The sequence below is a fragment of the Accipiter gentilis genome, chromosome 18 (assembly GCF_929443795.1).
Source record: "Accipiter gentilis chromosome 18, bAccGen1.1, whole genome shotgun sequence".
Taxonomy (NCBI): domain Eukaryota; kingdom Metazoa; phylum Chordata; class Aves; order Accipitriformes; family Accipitridae; genus Astur; species Astur gentilis.
The window spans coordinates 28267752-28285534 of record NC_064897.1 but is presented as its reverse complement, the minus strand read 5'-3'; the positions used below and the strand labels follow the sequence as shown (position 1 = coordinate 28285534).

Below are 17783 nucleotides of genomic sequence, written 5' to 3'. Positions count from 1 at the left end.
TGTAGCATGTATAAAACATCTTGGGTTATTTAGCATTCTGTTAAAAATGTATGGACTACGGGCCTAGGTTTTCCTTGACTAGTTTGTCTTCCATAAAGAACCATGGACTCCACTTGACAAGGTAAATGTTTTGTCTCCCTTAAAATGCTACTCGGACGCAACTTGAAAATCTTTATTTTAATATAAATGAAATAAATGCTTTAACTGATGTTTTTTCAACTAAGCTAACAACTGAAACATACGTCATTCTTTATCTATTCCTGTTGGCATATTGGTTAAGATGGTTCACAAAAAATTTTGGTGTTGGTGGGTTGGTTTTGGGGTGGTTTTTTGGTTTGTTTTTTTTTGAGGGGGGGGTGGTGGTGGTGGTTGTTGTTGGGTTTTTGTTATTTTTTTTTTTAATGCAGCACTTCCCCAACCAAAATTGTGGGAGAAGCAGCAGCACAGTACTTGAGAAAACAATGGAGCATAAAAAACCACAGCATATACAAAATCTGCACATCCCTTTTCAGAGGGCAATTGCCCTTTAAAACCTAACTGTTAAGCTTTCTGATGCTAACAGCACTGTTAATAGCTAGTGTTAATAGGTTATATCCTTGTTATATGCTACTAACTTAGCTGATTACAAACACTTCATTTCTAAGCACCTTCCACCTGAGGATCATAAAGCACTTTAAAAACTTTAATGAAGCTTCACAGTGCTCCTATGAGGACAGTATCCAGTATGAGCAGACATATACTCGCACATTAAGAGATGCTTACAGTCATGGATTCTCTGCACTCGTATCTCAACTGAGACAGGAGAGGAGTGGGGTTTTAAATTCACATTAAGCCTACCCTTTCTGATGATCTTTTGATAACAATCAATAAATTCGGCTTCAACATTATATAGGCAGGCATGCTCCAGTGTCCACTAGACTAACTGAGGTATCAAATGTACCCTCCAGTTGTCATCTCAAAAAGGAGACCTGGTCTGTCTGATTTGTAGATCTTTAGCCAATTTTAAAAGGATTTGTGTTCATCCAGTCCTTATGCAAAACTCCCTGTCTCATGAGCTGGCATTTGTTTGGGCTCAAAGTCCTACAGTTTGATGCCATATCTTACTTATTTTGAAGGCTGGGCCCTTGCCATCCTACAACACTGGACCCCACCCACTGGGCTTTCTACATTGCCACATGTGTATGGGCAATAAATTTAAGACTTATTTTTTCCCCTAGAAAGTTCTTCACAGCTGATACTATGAAAGTGAAGAAGTCAATTCAGCTCCTCCTGACACAATTCCTCAGCAGAAACCTCAAATATTAACAAGTTTCTCATAGCATGAATGCCTTCTCACCAACTGTCCTTTCTCCTGCTGGTGAAGAATTTGTTTCCTGAAGTATAAGAGGCAAAAAGGCAGATTTTTTTTTTGCCAAAGTGAACTGAAGCCTACATGCCCTCTATCCTACTGCAGCTCAGTTAGATTTCCCTAGACCTCCCTTTCCCAGCCCCAGAAGAGGGGTGCAGTAACAGATACAAGATAATTGGAGGCCAATTCCCGGCCCGCTCCCCAAACGAGTCACCAGTGGACCAACCAACCTGGATTACAATCCTAGCAAGCACACTTCAAGTTAACAAGGATCAGAAAGGTCCTTTTGTCCTTCCTGAGATGAAGTTAAAAGCATAACTCTTCGGGTAGAGATATAGATGTGACAACTAGATTACACAGTTGCACAATTTCTAATAATAAAAAGCAAGCAGAGAACCCTGGAAATTAAGGAACAGAATTAAGAACCTTACCTATTCCTTGTGCACTGTAACACCTGCCATATGATTTATTTCAAGTGAACAACTAAAAACATTAAGGTTAAAACCAGGAGCTCAAAGCATCTTGCTTCCTAGACTTGGTAACAACTAGGAATTTGACACAAGCAACTCAGTCCTGGATAAGGGATAGTTCAGATCACTTTTAAATTATTTTCTCCGAATAGACAGAAATGCTGAATGCCCAACACTTCTGAAAAGCAAAGACGATAGCTAAATCTGGCTGTATCAACATAATATTTTTTTAAAGTCTTCACAGCAATTGCACATAAGCCACTGTGCAAGAGATGACCTCTGCTGCAGGAATGCAAAACTTTAAAATGATCAAGCATTCTTCAAGGACAAAACACACATTCCTAAGGAAAACTAGGGGTTTGTTTTGGGGTTCCTCCACACCCCTTTTACACTTAGCAAGTAGTGAGACATTTTATGCTGCAGAATTGTGAAAACAGAGCTGGCAGGGGTTTGTACTGTAGTAACCAAAAGTATAATGTAAATTCTTTCCTCAGAGAAAAATACCATGACAAAAACTGTCCAACAATGGAAAATCTTGCTAGGTTTCTGAAAAGGTTACAACAGCTTTTGCATTCTTTACACAAAGGCACCTATCAACACATTTTAGGAATGGAGCATACCATCATTACTATTCAAAATTTACATTGGAACAGTGCTTTGGAGCCATACTAAAGCTCAGATCTCGTTCCTGTCTTGCTAGGGACAAAAGAAAGAATAGAAGGCCCGAAAACTTCACAGCACATGACGTTGAAGAGCTATACATGACTTCAAGGCCAAGCCCAAGTTCTGACCCTATACATTAACGAAATGCTCACAGAAAGATAACGAGTCAAAAGGAAAACTTCATTCACCAAACTTTGCAAACACCCACTTTTCCACCTCATTTTTCCTCAATCTGCCACAATACTTTCCCTAGCGGTTCAGCCTATAAATAATCCATCACTATGCCTCCACTTCTGCAATCTCCTCAAATGCCCTTTCCAAACTGGAGAAAGATGAAGCTTTCTAGCTGCTTTTTAACAAAGTTCTTCCATGAACAACAGAACTGAAAGCTCATTTCCTATGAATGTCACACATCACCAAACCTCTACCACACTAATCTCAGCTTCCTGCACAGCCAGTTCTCCTTTAATGCCAAGGCTCTACACCAGTATAGAGCCCTATGTACATCTCTTCCCATAACTTTTTTTCACTTCTTGCAGTACCTGGGCAAAATGGCATATGCTGCAGCTAATCCAAACACACACGAGGATTAGCTTTTAACAGACATAACCAGAACAGATAATGTTTTGTTTTGTCCTGAAGCCTTTCTTTTAGTGGGGAAATTAATTTTGGTCTCTCCTCCAGGCAGTTACTGATGTTTAACATATTGGTAATTACAACTATATTATAATTTCTTACTCCTCTGCCTCACTTGACCAAAACTGGACAAGAGACTCCAAACTTACTTGGGAAAGATACAGACATGGAAAGCAATCGCATGAGACTTAACTACTCTAGGAACTGAAAGAATTGATCCCAAACATTTTCTCCCATTCAGCCAAGTCCCCCTCTAAATACTGAATGTGGTTTTATACCCATATCCTTGGAAACTAAACGAGTACTTTGCAGTAACATAACATGCACAGGAACTTGTGCAAATTAGTATTCTTAGAATTTGGTTAACCTGCTCTTTACTATCATCTCAGAAGCTTCTTGATTTTGGAGACTATAACCCTATCCTAACAGGCCTCCCTCTTCAGTTTCTAAAATGCTAGAAACTGCTAAAATATCAATGAAATAGGAAAAGTTTATCCATTTTATGCAATTCTATCTATGCCAGTGTAAAGATTATACTTCCTTCAAATAAACAGATGTTCAGGAAAATGGTATAGGATATCACTCCACCCATATATACAGCAAGCGGTTGCTTTCTAATTGTTATTTACAGCATGTGAATTACCATGCTAGTTAGATGATTGATTCAGCTGACCTTCCATCAACAATAGCTGTTACTATGCATTTCAAAAGGAGTAATAAAGTCATTGGTTAAATCCCACCCCCACCCCTCAGTTTAAGCCTTGAAGCTTTAAACATTTTAAAACAAATAGCAACAAGCATTTTCATCTGACTAGGTTGGAATATTTAACGAAAACCTTATCTTTCATGTCTATAAACGCTTTACCACAACAGGGCCCCATCTTTATATGGAGCCTTTAGACATGCTTTGACTGAAATTCAGTATACGCTACTCACTTTGGTTTAGCCTGCTGCTCCAAAGCAGATTTCTTACAAATACTTATGGGAGGCTTCACAAAAGACAAGGAATATTTTTTTGACTGAAAGAGTTACTCTTATACTAATCCTTCCCCCCCTCCCCCTTTTTTTCCCCCACCTAAAAGGGAGCTATACTGTTTTTTAAATTTTTTAATTTTTTAGATTTATTTATGGTGAGATAGACCAGTACCTCTCTACAAATTCGTCGAACTTGCCTTTAGTTTTAGTACAGGGAGTTCAATCACTGGCCCGGAAACCTCTAAGCAAAGGAATTTCTGGCATCTTGGTTGGAGCTGGCACCAACCCATTTTCCTTTGTTCTCATTAAAGGAACCATAATATGCTAAGTTAAATAATAATAAAAAAAAAACAAAACCAAAAAAAACCCAACAAAAAACACCAAACCCAAAATAAAAGCAGAATACAAAAGGAATGCATATTCAGTGGATTACTGTAAGAGAAGATTTCCCTAATTTGACTCATTTTTCTAACAAAAGCACTATTTATTGCTGCAAAAATCTGTAAACTGATCTTTCCAAGTGACTTGAACATCTTCCCTAAGTAATTTGCCTTCATGTACAGCCCTTCAGTTTGAAATGTCAGGAAAGGAACAGCTAGCTATCCATGCAGAAAATTCTGCAAGCTGTAGCCATCACAAATATTCAAATGCATAGCACTAACCTAAAAACAGTATGAACGCCAAATACGATCAACTTCGATGAAGGGCAAAGAGTTCCGCAAATTCCATTTATCTAGGTAGGAGTAAATAAATCATAACCAGCCCTCCCAATCACAGCATGCCAGAGGAGCAATGCAGCTTAAAAAGCTCCAAAATATCTCTGTAAACAAGTTTTTAATTCATACCATGTTGACCACAGAGCACAGTATTTTTAGTCATACAAAGTAAGTCATATCGTCTACATGGAATTAAAAGCTTGCTTTTTTCCCTTCCCTCCCCTTCTTTAACCAATAATGGTCACTCCCTGAAGGGCCTAAATGGGATCTGCAACTTAGAACCAAGTTCTTGGACTTTAAGAATATTTACCTTTTTTATCCTTTAACTTGTGGTATCTCTAAGCCACTAAGCCATAGAGGATAGTCACCAAAATTTCTGTTTTCTGGACAAAGGAAACAAGACGACAGCACAAACTTTAACATAATATACAACCATTAGACATTTTTTTCCCCTTTTCCTCTTCATCTCCTTGAAAGGAAGAATCAAGCATTCATCTATGTGTACACACAAAAAATACCAAAGACTTGATGAATGTATTTATTCATTGGAGAGAACGAAACAGGGAAAAAAGCACTGAGCAGCTTAAATTGGATGCAAAAGGGGAAAAAAAAGTTTTAGGACTGTAATTCATACACATTATGATGCCACTGACATGTGCTAACCATCCAAAAAGTTAATCCTTAGCAAAACAAAACACGTGGCACTAACTTGGTGCAGAGACTGCAGAAATTTGTCTAGATTAAAATATATTTTTACATTAAGAATATAGACTAAACACTACTTTAGACAGGGCTCAAAATTATTAACAGCCCTTAAATTATTTTGTTTGCTGTTCTTTAAGTCTGTTATCTCACTCCCATGTAAGATGTCATCCAACAGTTGCCATCTAAATAGCAATGAAATGCTGAAAAGAGAGCAATGTCCAGCCATCCATAGAAACGATATATCAGAGCACAGTTACCTCAGGCAGCTCCTGAGGAAGTGGCAGCTTGGGAGAGGGAACAGCCACCAGTCAAACAGACCTAAAAAAAGAATTCTTGGACAATGAACTTGAGATGTCAATAGAGTGTCTAGTAGATAGTTAGCTTCCTGGAAAGGGGCTAGAGGTCAGGAGATGGAGGGGGCAGTGGTGTCTGAAATAAAGAGGCTCTAGGATTTTTAGGAGTTTGGTCAGTATGCAAATACTCTCTCCTTCAAAGTAGAGTAAGCTCTTTAAGACAGCGGTAAATCAGAATACCCTCCTTTTTGCTAGCGATCAGAATTACTACTAACTGTAGTAATTAGAGAAACCAATGGTATCAAGGATAATGTGATGCTACTCTGGGTATTTTGCAATACCATATTTATAAAGCAAGCATGCTGGAATGGAAAACATACTTTTGTTTTGTTTTGGAAAGACAATAAACGTAAAGAAGTTTCTTGATCAGATGAGACTGCAAATTCAGAAGCAGGCTTTGTGCACTTCCTACGCAGGACAAACAGATCTTGGCAGGGTGGGGGGAGAGAGTAGAACCCAAACAAACTAGCCTGTTCTTACCACAAGATATCTGGAAGAAAGCACTATAAAATCCTAGGGAAAAGAAGCGCCAAACTATTCACACTTAGAATGTGCACTGTCCACAAATCTTTTCCTCTCTCAATATTCAGCAGCATTGTAGGTTAAACACACTGGGATAGTAAGTGGAAACTTAACTTCCACAGTTGACTTTTTCTGTGCAATCTCCCATAGCCCGCCTCCCCAGTCATCTGGCTTCTGATTTTCCACATATTGAGAAAATACTTGCAAAATAACAGTATGCTAATGGTGTAGGTTAGCTGAGGTACATGGAAAGCCTGTATCTGTTCATGACAGAGCAAAATACACGGTGCTATATGCTTTGCTACTTCCTAATTTATGGTTTGAAAGTGGAAAAAAAAAAAATCACTGAGGAGGTGAAATGGGGAATCTTAAAAACCATGAAATGACAACCAGAAATATTTTCAAGACTAACTTGCCGAAGTGAATGCCTAGTTTAAAATTATTTCTGCTTAGAATACTCAGACTAGAGTTTTCCTGTGTGTAACACCTCTAATAAGTACAAAAATTTCAAAAGATTCAAGTATAACATTAAACTGGTAAAATATGGAAGAGAACTGATGGAACTTTTGGCATTTTAAAGTGCTTAAGTATAAATTCTGCATATTTTTATTACATTGTTTGTAAATACTATATTGTAAGGGGTGCAAGCCAGCTTTTGCAACATTATTGACTTACCACTCTTACAGCTGAAACACAGCTGCCTCTACAGATAACAGAATTCACTGCTGTCTCATCCATTTCTACCCACTCAGTTGCACAACAAAGGGCAATTCTTTTCTCTATGCCTCAGGGCCCCCTTATATACACAGGTAGAGTTGCCTTCAAATGCAAACTTGTCCTGCCACTCACTCCACTGCAGGGAGTAAAAAGACATCTACAATATGAAGGTGATGAAAACATTTCTCAAACCTTAGTTGGACCCATTTTCATCTTAAATTATAGTCTAATGGTCTTGCGCCCTCAAATATCCTTTCAAATCTCCAAGGACATAAAAGAAAAAAAAATTCAAAGTTAGAACTGTCCTACTCAGATGCCAATACCAGAGCTAGCCTGAATTAATCACTGGGACTGAAGCATATTCTGACATACTGACAGAACTGCAATACCCCATGACAAAAGCATCTGGTATGGCCACTACAGACATAGCACATGTCTCCGTGGTGGCTTGTTAGGATGTTGGACAGAGGACTTTGGTGTTTGGGGTCATTTCTCTAATGGGCTACTTATTCTACACACACATAGAACAATCAGCAATGAAAAAATCAGTTACGCCTTTACTTTTGAACATAATTGTTGATGTTTTCAAGGAAAGACATAACTTGACAAGAATTTCAACAGAATTTAGGTACCCCAAATACGAGTTGATAATCTGAATTAGGATTTGGAGGCTACTTTGAAAATTTCAGCATGAATCTTCAGGAAAAAACCCCTTCTGCTTAGGTTGGTACTGTCAATAAATTAAAAACAGTGCAATGGTACTGAAGACAAATCTCAATACCTTCTGTAATATGGAATATCCTTTAAAACATGAAACAAAAGCCCTGTTATACAAGCATTTAGTTAACTATTTACTTTAAATTTGGTAAGAACAGTGTTTTATGCTGCAGGGACAGAAGCTATGGCTAGAGTCCTTCATGGGATTTTAACGTTAAAGAAACCCTTTAAAAGAATACAGTAGTACTTCATAACAACGACTGGCATCCTCAACAACCAAAGCAGACATCTTCAGGATATACCACTGCAGCCTTTTTAGTTTTCAGCAACACTATGAAAGAGTAAGATTGGTTGTTTTATGCCACTGTGGCAGTGATATTTACACGTGCACCCAATATCGGCAGGCTGCTGAAAACAAAGGAAGACTGGTCTGTTAACTGGATTCTTAATTTGAAGTACAAGGAAGGGGTGATAGAGCTTGTTTCACTTAGTTTTAAAATGACAAAACTAAACAGGGTGGGGGTGGAGACAGGGGGATAATTCTGCTGTGTAAGCAAACATAGAAGTAAGTTTTAATGAAGACTGAGCCAGACTTTCACACATGCACACTGAAGACAAAAGGCAATGGACATAAATTGCAACAAGGGAAAGCCTTACTGAATATTAGGAAATTTTCTTCCCTGTGAGGGTGATCAACATTGCAACAGATTGCTCAGAAAGGGTCTAGAATAATCCTAAGAAGCCTGATACAACTTAAAAGTTAGACCTAACCTTCAAATCTGGCCCTCCTTCGAGCATGGGATTGGATGAGATTACTTTCAGAAGTTCTTTCCAACTTAGATTATTTTATTAGCCTATGATTCCTGTTTCCAGTTTAGACCATTTTAGCTACTACTTTCTTCTAATTGTGTCACACAAATCCAGGAAGACACTAAATATTCCTGCTGAAATGTCAAAGAATAATGTAAGAGAACATTACCAAATTTAAAACAATTTCGTGATTCTTACTGGTTGTAATCTCTTCCTGGCATTACTGTAATTTTGGAGGGTGCCATTAAAAACTCTTGCATCAGAATCTATACATTAAATTATCAATCCAGAGAAAAGGCTATCCAGTAGGTCTAACCAATGACACTGTAAATTATGGAAATTATCTTGTTTTGCTTTCTTGCAATATGAATCACTTCCAGATGTACAAATTGCCAAGATAGTTGAAGACTTTTCTCTCCCATTACTACAAAACAGCAGGTGGGGAGTAGCCAGCTGAGTTACTTCAGGCAGCAGTAATAGGTTGGTTTACCTTGCTAGTAAACATGAGTATGAACTTGGCTCACTTTTTGTCCAAATAGGTACTGTCAAATAGACTTCCCTGTGTGTCAGTCAGAAATAGCAAAACATTTACATTTTTCTTATAAAAAGGAGTAGTTTTTCATTACACAATCCCTTTCTCTAATAGATCAAGATGCTTAAGTTTCTGGTGGTGACAGCAGGGGATAATTTATTAGGCAGAGTTGCTAATTAATACTGCTAGAACTAGGAGCACAACCTCAATTTAAGGACTTGAGTAGGTTTTTTTTTTTTCCTACCCCTAAAGAAGGTACAAAGACAAGCTGCTTTCTGCTCATCAACAGAAGTTTGATTGTTTCTTGCCTGTTAATCTTTGCTCTAGCAGTGAAAAAGTAAAAGCCCTATTACAATTGGTAAGGCAGCAAGAAGCTACTGCCATGTAAAATCTAAGTATTTGGGGAGGAGATAATATTTACTCCCTAAGCATGGCAATTCAGGTCAGCCTCTTCATAATGGATGAAAATATGAGACAACGCCTCTAACAAAATGTCCACCTGCAATTAAACATAATGATACCGATCTTTCTCCAAACTTTTCCTTTGGGAGGGAGGGAGAGGGGTTTCTTACCAAACATATTAGCCAGGTAACAAAATGTGGCCAAGTGTAACAAATGAGCAGCTATATCACATACCAGAGAGCTGAGAGGAGGGAGGAATTTACAGAGGACTTAAAAACTGAGAAGTAACAATTTCTCAAGGAGTCCATTGGTCCTCTGCTGGAGTAAAAGCATGGTCCAAGACAGCCATTAACAGCTCCAGTAGCCGAGGCAGACTCACTTCTTTTGAAGTGTAGGTTTTAGAGTAGGTGGCAGCCCTCACTGCTGCACAACCATGACAGTTTTGTGACACAGACATCATGCATCACCTACAGTTCAATCAAAAAAAACTTAAGATGCTGCAACTTTAGTACAGTATGTCTGCCCAAAAGAACTGTTTGGTACAGCAAAAGAAAGGTTTGAGAGACTGAAGCAGGTTTTGTTTTGTTGGTTTTTTTTTAATACTAGAAGGTACTCTTGCAATGCCAAGTTTTTATCCCCGAGTCAAACTGAGTTGAAATAGTCCGTTACATTTCAGAAATAAAGTGCCAGAAGTCATCCATGGATGCTGGCTCCTTGTAATCCATTATGAAGCTGTACTTTAGCAAAGGAAATTTCACATGAAACTGGGACTAGGTAAGAACTACTGCTTCCATTGAAAGTCTCTCAGAAGTAAAAAGATACTTCTGGGACTTTGAGTCCCTTGGAATGCCAGTTAAATATTAAGAAATTGCTGGGCTTGCCTAGGAGACTTGCAGATTGCTCCAGCACTCCCAGTGCAAGTTAGCTTCCTTGCAGGTCAGTTGCTGAAACAGTATCTTCTGCATACTTACTTCCTCAACAATCTCAGTACAGTTACCCAAATCAGGCTGCCTATGAAAGGTGATTAAATTAACATAGCCAACTTTTCAGGAAAGCAAATTAGAAGCACTCAAAAAAAAAAATAATAATCCCATCTGCATAGCTGTAGAGGCAGTAAACTCTAGGAAAGTCTAAAGAACAGCTGGAAAGGTGAGGAAGCATCTTCAGCTAGTGCAGCTATTTCCATAGTGAATGTCTGATTCTCCACTCAAATTTTGGATCTACTTTTGATTAACAAGCTCCAATTTTGTTTCAGCCAACTAGGAGGACAACAGTAAACACAGAATCACAGAATCATTGCAGATAGAAGGGATCTCTGAGATCATCAATGCCACCTCTTTGCTTAAAGTACAGTTAACTACAGCAGGCTGCTCAGGGTTGTGTCCAGCTGGGTTTTGAATATCGTACAGGATGAAGGCGGCACACCCTTTCGGGACAACCTGTTCCAAAGGTCTGACCACATTTCACAAGAGAAAAAAAAACAAAAAACCCCAAAACACCCACAACTTTTTTTCCCCTTGTGTTTTTGTGGAGTTTCCTGTGTTTCAGTTTATGCCCATTGCCTCTTCAACAGGCACCACTGTGAAGAGTTTGGTTCAGCCTTCCTTAGTCCCCTCGTCAGGTATCTCTATACACATTGGTAAGATCCTCTCCCAAGTCTTCTCATCTCAAGCCTAAACAGTCCCACCTCTCAGCTTCTCCTATGTGAGATGCTCTAGTCCCTCCCTGTGGCCCTTCTCTAGATCCACTCCAGGATGTCCAGCTGATCCCTAATACAAGTAAGTAATAATATTAAGAGGCAATTTCAGATTTTTTTCTTTTCTTTTGAGGTCTACAGCAATAGATTTGAAATCAGTGCAGCTTTTTGGAGTCACTTAATAATCACACAAAGGATCAGTAATTTAATTTTTATTTGTGTCTCTCAGATGCCAGATCAACATCACTTACAGCAAGAGGTAAGCTCTACCAAGGCAGACAATTATGTTAGGTAGTTGAAAATTTGAAATTGTGGACAGAAAAAGATTCAAGCGGTTGACTGAAATTTAAGAGTGATACCCACAATAGAATTTTGCTGGCATTATGTTACAGTTGCACAAAACAAGTATCTTCATCTCTTAGTTGCATTACCAAAATTGCACCTTTAGACTTTTATCAAGATATTAACAACAACATTATTAGGAATGATACTCCTTAGGGCAAGATCTATATGACACGATCCCAGATACCACCTGAACCTAAATTTGTTAGTTAAAAAAATAAAAATCCTGCATATCACTAGCCTCATATTCTCTTTCTAATAACCACAGTTTTGGAGAAGAGAGAGATACTGTTGTAAGGCACTTGAAAAAGCTCTAATTAGAAATCAGGTCAACTGTAAAGTAATTCTAGCTTCCACTTGCACCTAAAATAAGACAGCAAACACAAGGCTTTAAGTCCAATACAACATCCCTCGTATTATTCACTACAATGTGTTTCATTATACTACTAGATATCTAAAGAAACAATTCAGAAGAGCAGAAATCTACTTTTTCTTTCTGCACTGATTTTTCTTCTGGAACTTTCTGAAAGTTTCTACTTCAACAAGCTTTGTATCTCTTGGTTCCACAGTAAGTTGGGCAGTCTGAACAGAAAGAAATAGCAGCAATTACTTTGAGAAGTTTGGCTCACTTCCATGATGGAAAGAATGTGCGTGTTCAGCACTAGAACTTCCCTGAACTCATCTTGGCTACCTCAGAAACAGTTTCTCACTGTTGCAGAGGCAGTGGACTTGCAGTTGCTAGCTTATCTAGAAGGCAAGGAAGACCTTCACCCCAAGTCAAACCCCAGCCCTTCTGTAACAAGTGTACTGCTGATCAATGAGAACTTCTTCCTCCTCGTGAGGAGTCACCCAATTAGGCATAGGGGAAGAAAGAAAAAAAAATAAAAAAATAAAGAAGAGAGTTCTGTGCTGTGGATTTCCCAAAGACCGTCTTCTTGCTTGCTCCAAAAGGCAGGTCAGGAAAAAAACTTAATTATGATCTCAAAATTGAATTACCATTGCATTAACTAAAGAAAAGAATATGGAAGACAACCATCACTGCAATACTTCTAGGACAAGGCTCTCTTCTTCCCATCTGAACAAAATCCCAGGGAAAAAAAAACCCCAACCATTACTGGATTTCAGTTTGAAGTCATATGAAAAAGCCTTTTGCTAATGGAAAGCTGTCATTTTCTTCTCTGCTCAAGCTTCTTTCCCCGAAGCACTGCACACCAGCATCTTAAATTGTTCATCCTTAAAAGAGCATTTTGTTTACAATTTCTATTCCTTCACTAAAACACATTCTAAAGAAGTAAGACTCGTATTTCAAAGAGGAGCAATCTACCATATGCACACCAAAAGGAAGGCCCTGGTTCTATTGTATTTCACATTATTTCAGTGAAGAGCTGTATAAAAACTTAATGTACAACCTCACTACCTTGGTGCTAAGCTTCCAGAATGATTATCACTTTTACAACAACTTCTGATTTACTTTCTGAAATTGCAATGCATATTTCTATGCTTTTAAATTTAAGGCAAGTCAACATCCTGCCTTTTTTTTTTTTATTCAGCCACCATCCACTATTATATATGGGTATTTAAGGAACCAAAAGGGTGAGCACCAAACGAACAACCAACGCTCTCAGCACATTTAAACAAGAGTGCTTCACACCATTTACTATGGTAAGGCCCTTTTTAAATAAACATGTGACTCACTGTTTGTTTTCTTCACCAGGAGGTGGAGTCTTGCCATGCCCCTCCATTACAAAATCCTCATGTTCCATCTGCAAAGGCAAGCATTGCAGGTCAGAAATCGGTGGAGCAAAACGCACATCACCTAAAGTGGCCCTTTTCCATACGCCACAACTTAAGACAGCCACTTTATCACAGTGGCTGGTCCAGAACAGATCATGTAGTTTCTTAGCAACATATGTACATCTCCAACCCCATCGCTATGTTATCATTTTATAGCACAATTTTCAGAAAATCTTACAAGGGAAAAAGAATAATTTAATGGCTATAGCAGAAGACTAACACTCAGCTTATGTAGGTTCTAAGTTTTGCTCTGTTATGGACTTCCTTTGTCATTCTGAAAAAGTATGGCTTCTACCACCTTACATATAAAGCAGGAATTAAAAACGTCTACCAACATCTCTGCAGAAAAATCAGAATTTTCAAAGAAACTTATTAACCACAGACAGAAACTGCTGTGAAAGCAGAGTACTTCTTGTGAAAAATAACTTTTATATGAAGAGACTTTTCACTGCACACGCGTAGCTTAGTTAGCAGGGTAAAAGAGGCCTAAGGGAACCTCAAATAGATGCTGTTCCAATGACAACATAAGGTAGGCATTTCCTTTGGCTCACATGTTAAAAGATTCCAAGGGCACTAAGGAAGTTTTCTGTTTAATTGTTTGCTTTTAAAATACAGTTTTAGCATATATTTTCAGTAATTTCTTTGGCCAGAAAGAAGAATTACATTATATTTGATCATTAATTAATTACGCACTCTTCATTTAATTACTTCATTCTGGCAGAATTTCTTGCACAGGTAGCAATATATTCTTCTCTTTATACAAAAATTCAACACATGCACTTAGTATTTTATATAAACATCCAGATAAACAGTTAGCAATGCTCTACTTCATGTGAAGCCAGTGAACAGGCCACACTGCAATATTCAGTAAGCCATACAACAAAGCAACTAAATCATAATCACACATAAATCCATGATCCACTACATTAAACTGGAAAGAAGAGAGAAGTACTAATCAGTCAGTAATGATAACATGGTTTAGTTAGTCTTTGAAGGAGCAAAATAAAACCCCAAACTAAATCAAGCGGCCACTTCCCTTTGTGGACCTACCCTCCCCCTAGAAGAGTCAAGTTCAGTCATTTGTACCTTGATCCTGTTGACAGGTCAAAAATACTGACAAAAACGTTATCTGTATATTGACATCTAACAAGGATAACGGAATTACGTTATTTGCCTGCATAGGCACAGCCCTAAGCAAAACCACAAATGAACTGGGAAACTGATGAACTGTAAGGTGGCAATGACATCCAGAACACAAATAGTCAGTCAAATACATGTAAGGTAGTTTCACATTTGTAAACATGTACCCATGTGACCCATGGTCAAAACAGTTCTTTCATCTAAAAGCAATGCTTGAAAGCAAGAAAATTTTGCATTAGTTTTTTAAATAACTCATAATTTTATCCATGTATTCCTACTATATCAGGCACGCTGAAATCTATTTGTACCTCAGTCTGTATCTGATTCCGAGAGCTCTAATATCTGGGCTCAAAACTGTCTAGCAGAAGAGAAAGGTATTCATTCCACTAATTCTGTTGTTGCAGATGTTAAAACACAAGCGTGACAACTGGTAAAATAGCTACAGATTTGTGGCTAATCGCAAACCAGCATAGTTTTATGAGTGCAGGTAAGTGTTTAAGAGTCACTCTTACACAACCTGAGATCAGGAGGTATTTTAGCCTGTTGCTGGTATGAGACAAGTGCAATTCATATGAATGGTAAGCAGGGGGACAGTTTGTGGCCAGTACTGAGAAGAAACATGAAATACAGCCTTTGGGAGTAAAGCAGCACTACATACAGCATATATAGGGCTAAACTAACAAGATTCCCATATAAAAGAGAAATTCAATTTAATGAAGCTGTAGAAAAGGAGAGGTCATAAAGAACTTGAGTATAAAATGCGAATGATTTTAAAACCAACAAAAACTTAGAAAGGAATGGGAAATTATTTTATTAGATCATAAACAAGAAATTTGAATGAGAACTGGAACATCTAGTAGACCACCACCAAGACAAGACAATTGCTGACGTACTACCAATAAAACTATTGCTTTAATATGAATTTTATATGAAGAATGCTAATGTCATAGGTGTTCCAGACACATTATCATCTAGCATGCATATCTATCAAAATTGCCAATTCAAAGAGAAGTGGGCAAATAATTAAGAACAAGTTGCCCGAGCTAGAAACAAGATTGTAGGTCCAGGCACAATCTGTTTTAAAGCAACTAGAAAATCTCATCTACTTTAAGAAATGTTAATCAGCTTGCTCTACTTCAGACAGTTAGCAGAAGTATCTGAAATGACTAAAATATACATTATAAAAAACTGAAGACAACATGGTACAATCATGTCAGCACTGGAAAAAGAGAGCCAGGCTTCATGTAACTTAGAGAAAGGCAATGACAAAGTTTCTCAGGAGAAGTTTACCAAGAAAATTAGTCACAGAGAAAGTACTCATGAACACGGAAACTCTTCAATACGCAAAATTAATATTAATTGGTAGGTCTTCACTGATTAAAAAAGCTAATAATAAAATGCATCAAGAGACAAAAAAGGACATGGAAACTCCAAGAAATTGAGTATTAGTGACTAGAAAAAAAAAGTCTCTTTTTTAGAATGGATGAACAACTTGACTGATAGGAAACTGCTGGCTGGTCAGGCTCAGAGGACAATGGTCACTGCATGGATACCAGCCTCCAGCTCCTGGGGTGCTGCAGGGCTCTACCCTAGGACAAGTCCATTAAACAACTTTGCCAATGACTTGAAGGGCCGGTAGGGTATACCCTGGTCAGAATTTTAAGATAATACTTAACTGGGGTGAAGAGGTTCAGTCAGCACATCCAAGGGCAGGGCTGCCATTCAGGTGGACCTAGACAGGCTGGAGGAATAGACCCTACATGAACTTTATGAATTCAGACAGGACAAACACAAAGCCCTGCACCTGAGAGGCCCTGGCAACTATACAGGTTGGAGACTGACCAGGGAGCAGTTCTGTGGAAAAGGTCTTGGCAGACAGCAAGCTGATCATGAGCCAGCAGTGTGCCCTGGCAGGAAAGGTCAGCAGCATCCCTGGTTTTATTAAGAAAAGCCTTGCCAGTAGATGAGGGAACCAACTATCGCCTCTACTCAGTGCTTATTATTCTGGATATGGTCTAATACACCTCGTTTTGAGTCCCCCAGTACAAGAAATACATCCATAAAGTGGATGCAGTAGGGCACCAAGATGCTTGGGGAGCCAGAGCACTTGCCCTGTGAGGAGAGGCTGAGGGAGCTGGGCTTGTTCGGCTGGGAGAAGAGATGGCTTTGGGGAGACCCAACAGCAGCTGGTCTGTATCCACAAGGAGGTCAGCAAGGAGTCAGGCTTACCACAGTGGTGTACAGTGACAGGACAAGAAGCAATAAGCATAAGCTGAAACAACTCCAGACTGGATATAAGGTGACTCATCTTCATCATGAGGACAGTCAAGCACTGGAACAGATAGCCCAGAGAAAAATTTGTAGCCTCCTTGCTTCAAGGTTTCCAAGGCCAGACTGGATATAATCCCTCGTAACCTGGTCTGACCTCATAGCTGACCCTGCTTTGAGCAAGAGGTCAAACTAGAAACCTCATGAGGTCTCTTCCAACCTGAATTTCCCACCAATCCTATGAACACAAGAACAGAATCAGTTGAATGTCAAGAGGTAATATACAGGAGAAAAAAAAACCCTACCAAATGCCCAATCCAGAAAGAACCTGCACTTCAGTGTGGAAAGGTCTAAAAAAAAATATCTTGGAAAGTTACATAATCAAAAAAACCCCCAAAATAAAAACACCACCACCTAGAAAAACAAAATAATCCCAAACAGTAATACAGAAAGAAATACTGAAATGACTGGAGCAGAACCATGGTATGTCCTCTTTTAGAATACTGTCTATGACTACAGACAGTGAAGGCTCACAACCCCTCTGCAACACTTTAAAACGTGAGAGCTCAGAATAAAGAAAGGTCTGAGGCAGAGAGAAGATTTTTACATGAATAAAATCCAACATTTGGGCTGCAGATCTCCCTCAACGCAAGATGACACGTGACGGAGGCATACACAAAAAAAGCAGTTTAACAGTGTGGTAACAAGTATCAACCCTTTGCTACCACAATATAAATAAAAACCTAGCCCACTCACAAAAAACCCAACATAAGTGCATATACAGTTACTTGGAGAATATGCTTCCAAGCAGACAAAAAAATTAGTCGTTATACAGACATAAATTGAAACACTGAATTTTACAAGTGCTTGTGGATTTTATGTTTATATATCTATATGTAGGATTTATTTGTGTATTAGAGGATTACAAAACAATAGCAATACAAGCTTTTATGGTTTTGGCAATGAGATCATTTTTA

General features: G+C 38.5%; 1 protein-coding gene across 21 annotated transcripts in view; it reads right to left on the bottom strand.

Annotated features, from left to right (window-relative positions):
* TNRC6B (trinucleotide repeat containing adaptor 6B) overlaps positions 1–17783 on the bottom strand; it is a 148051-nt gene that overhangs the window by 92460 nt on the left and 37808 nt on the right. For 7 of the 21 annotated variants that reach the window (XM_049821986.1, XM_049821977.1, XM_049822002.1 and 4 more), the window contains one exon: positions 13300–13367. The exons of 11 other annotated variants lie outside the window; for them this stretch is intronic. In XM_049821986.1, coding sequence (XP_049677943.1) covers positions 13300–13367 — 68 coding nt within the window. Of the gene's footprint in view, positions 1–5770; positions 5832–13299; positions 13368–17783 lie in introns of all 21 variants that reach the window. 3 more of the 21 variants (XM_049821983.1, XM_049821982.1, XM_049821984.1) reach the window with 1 other exon arrangement.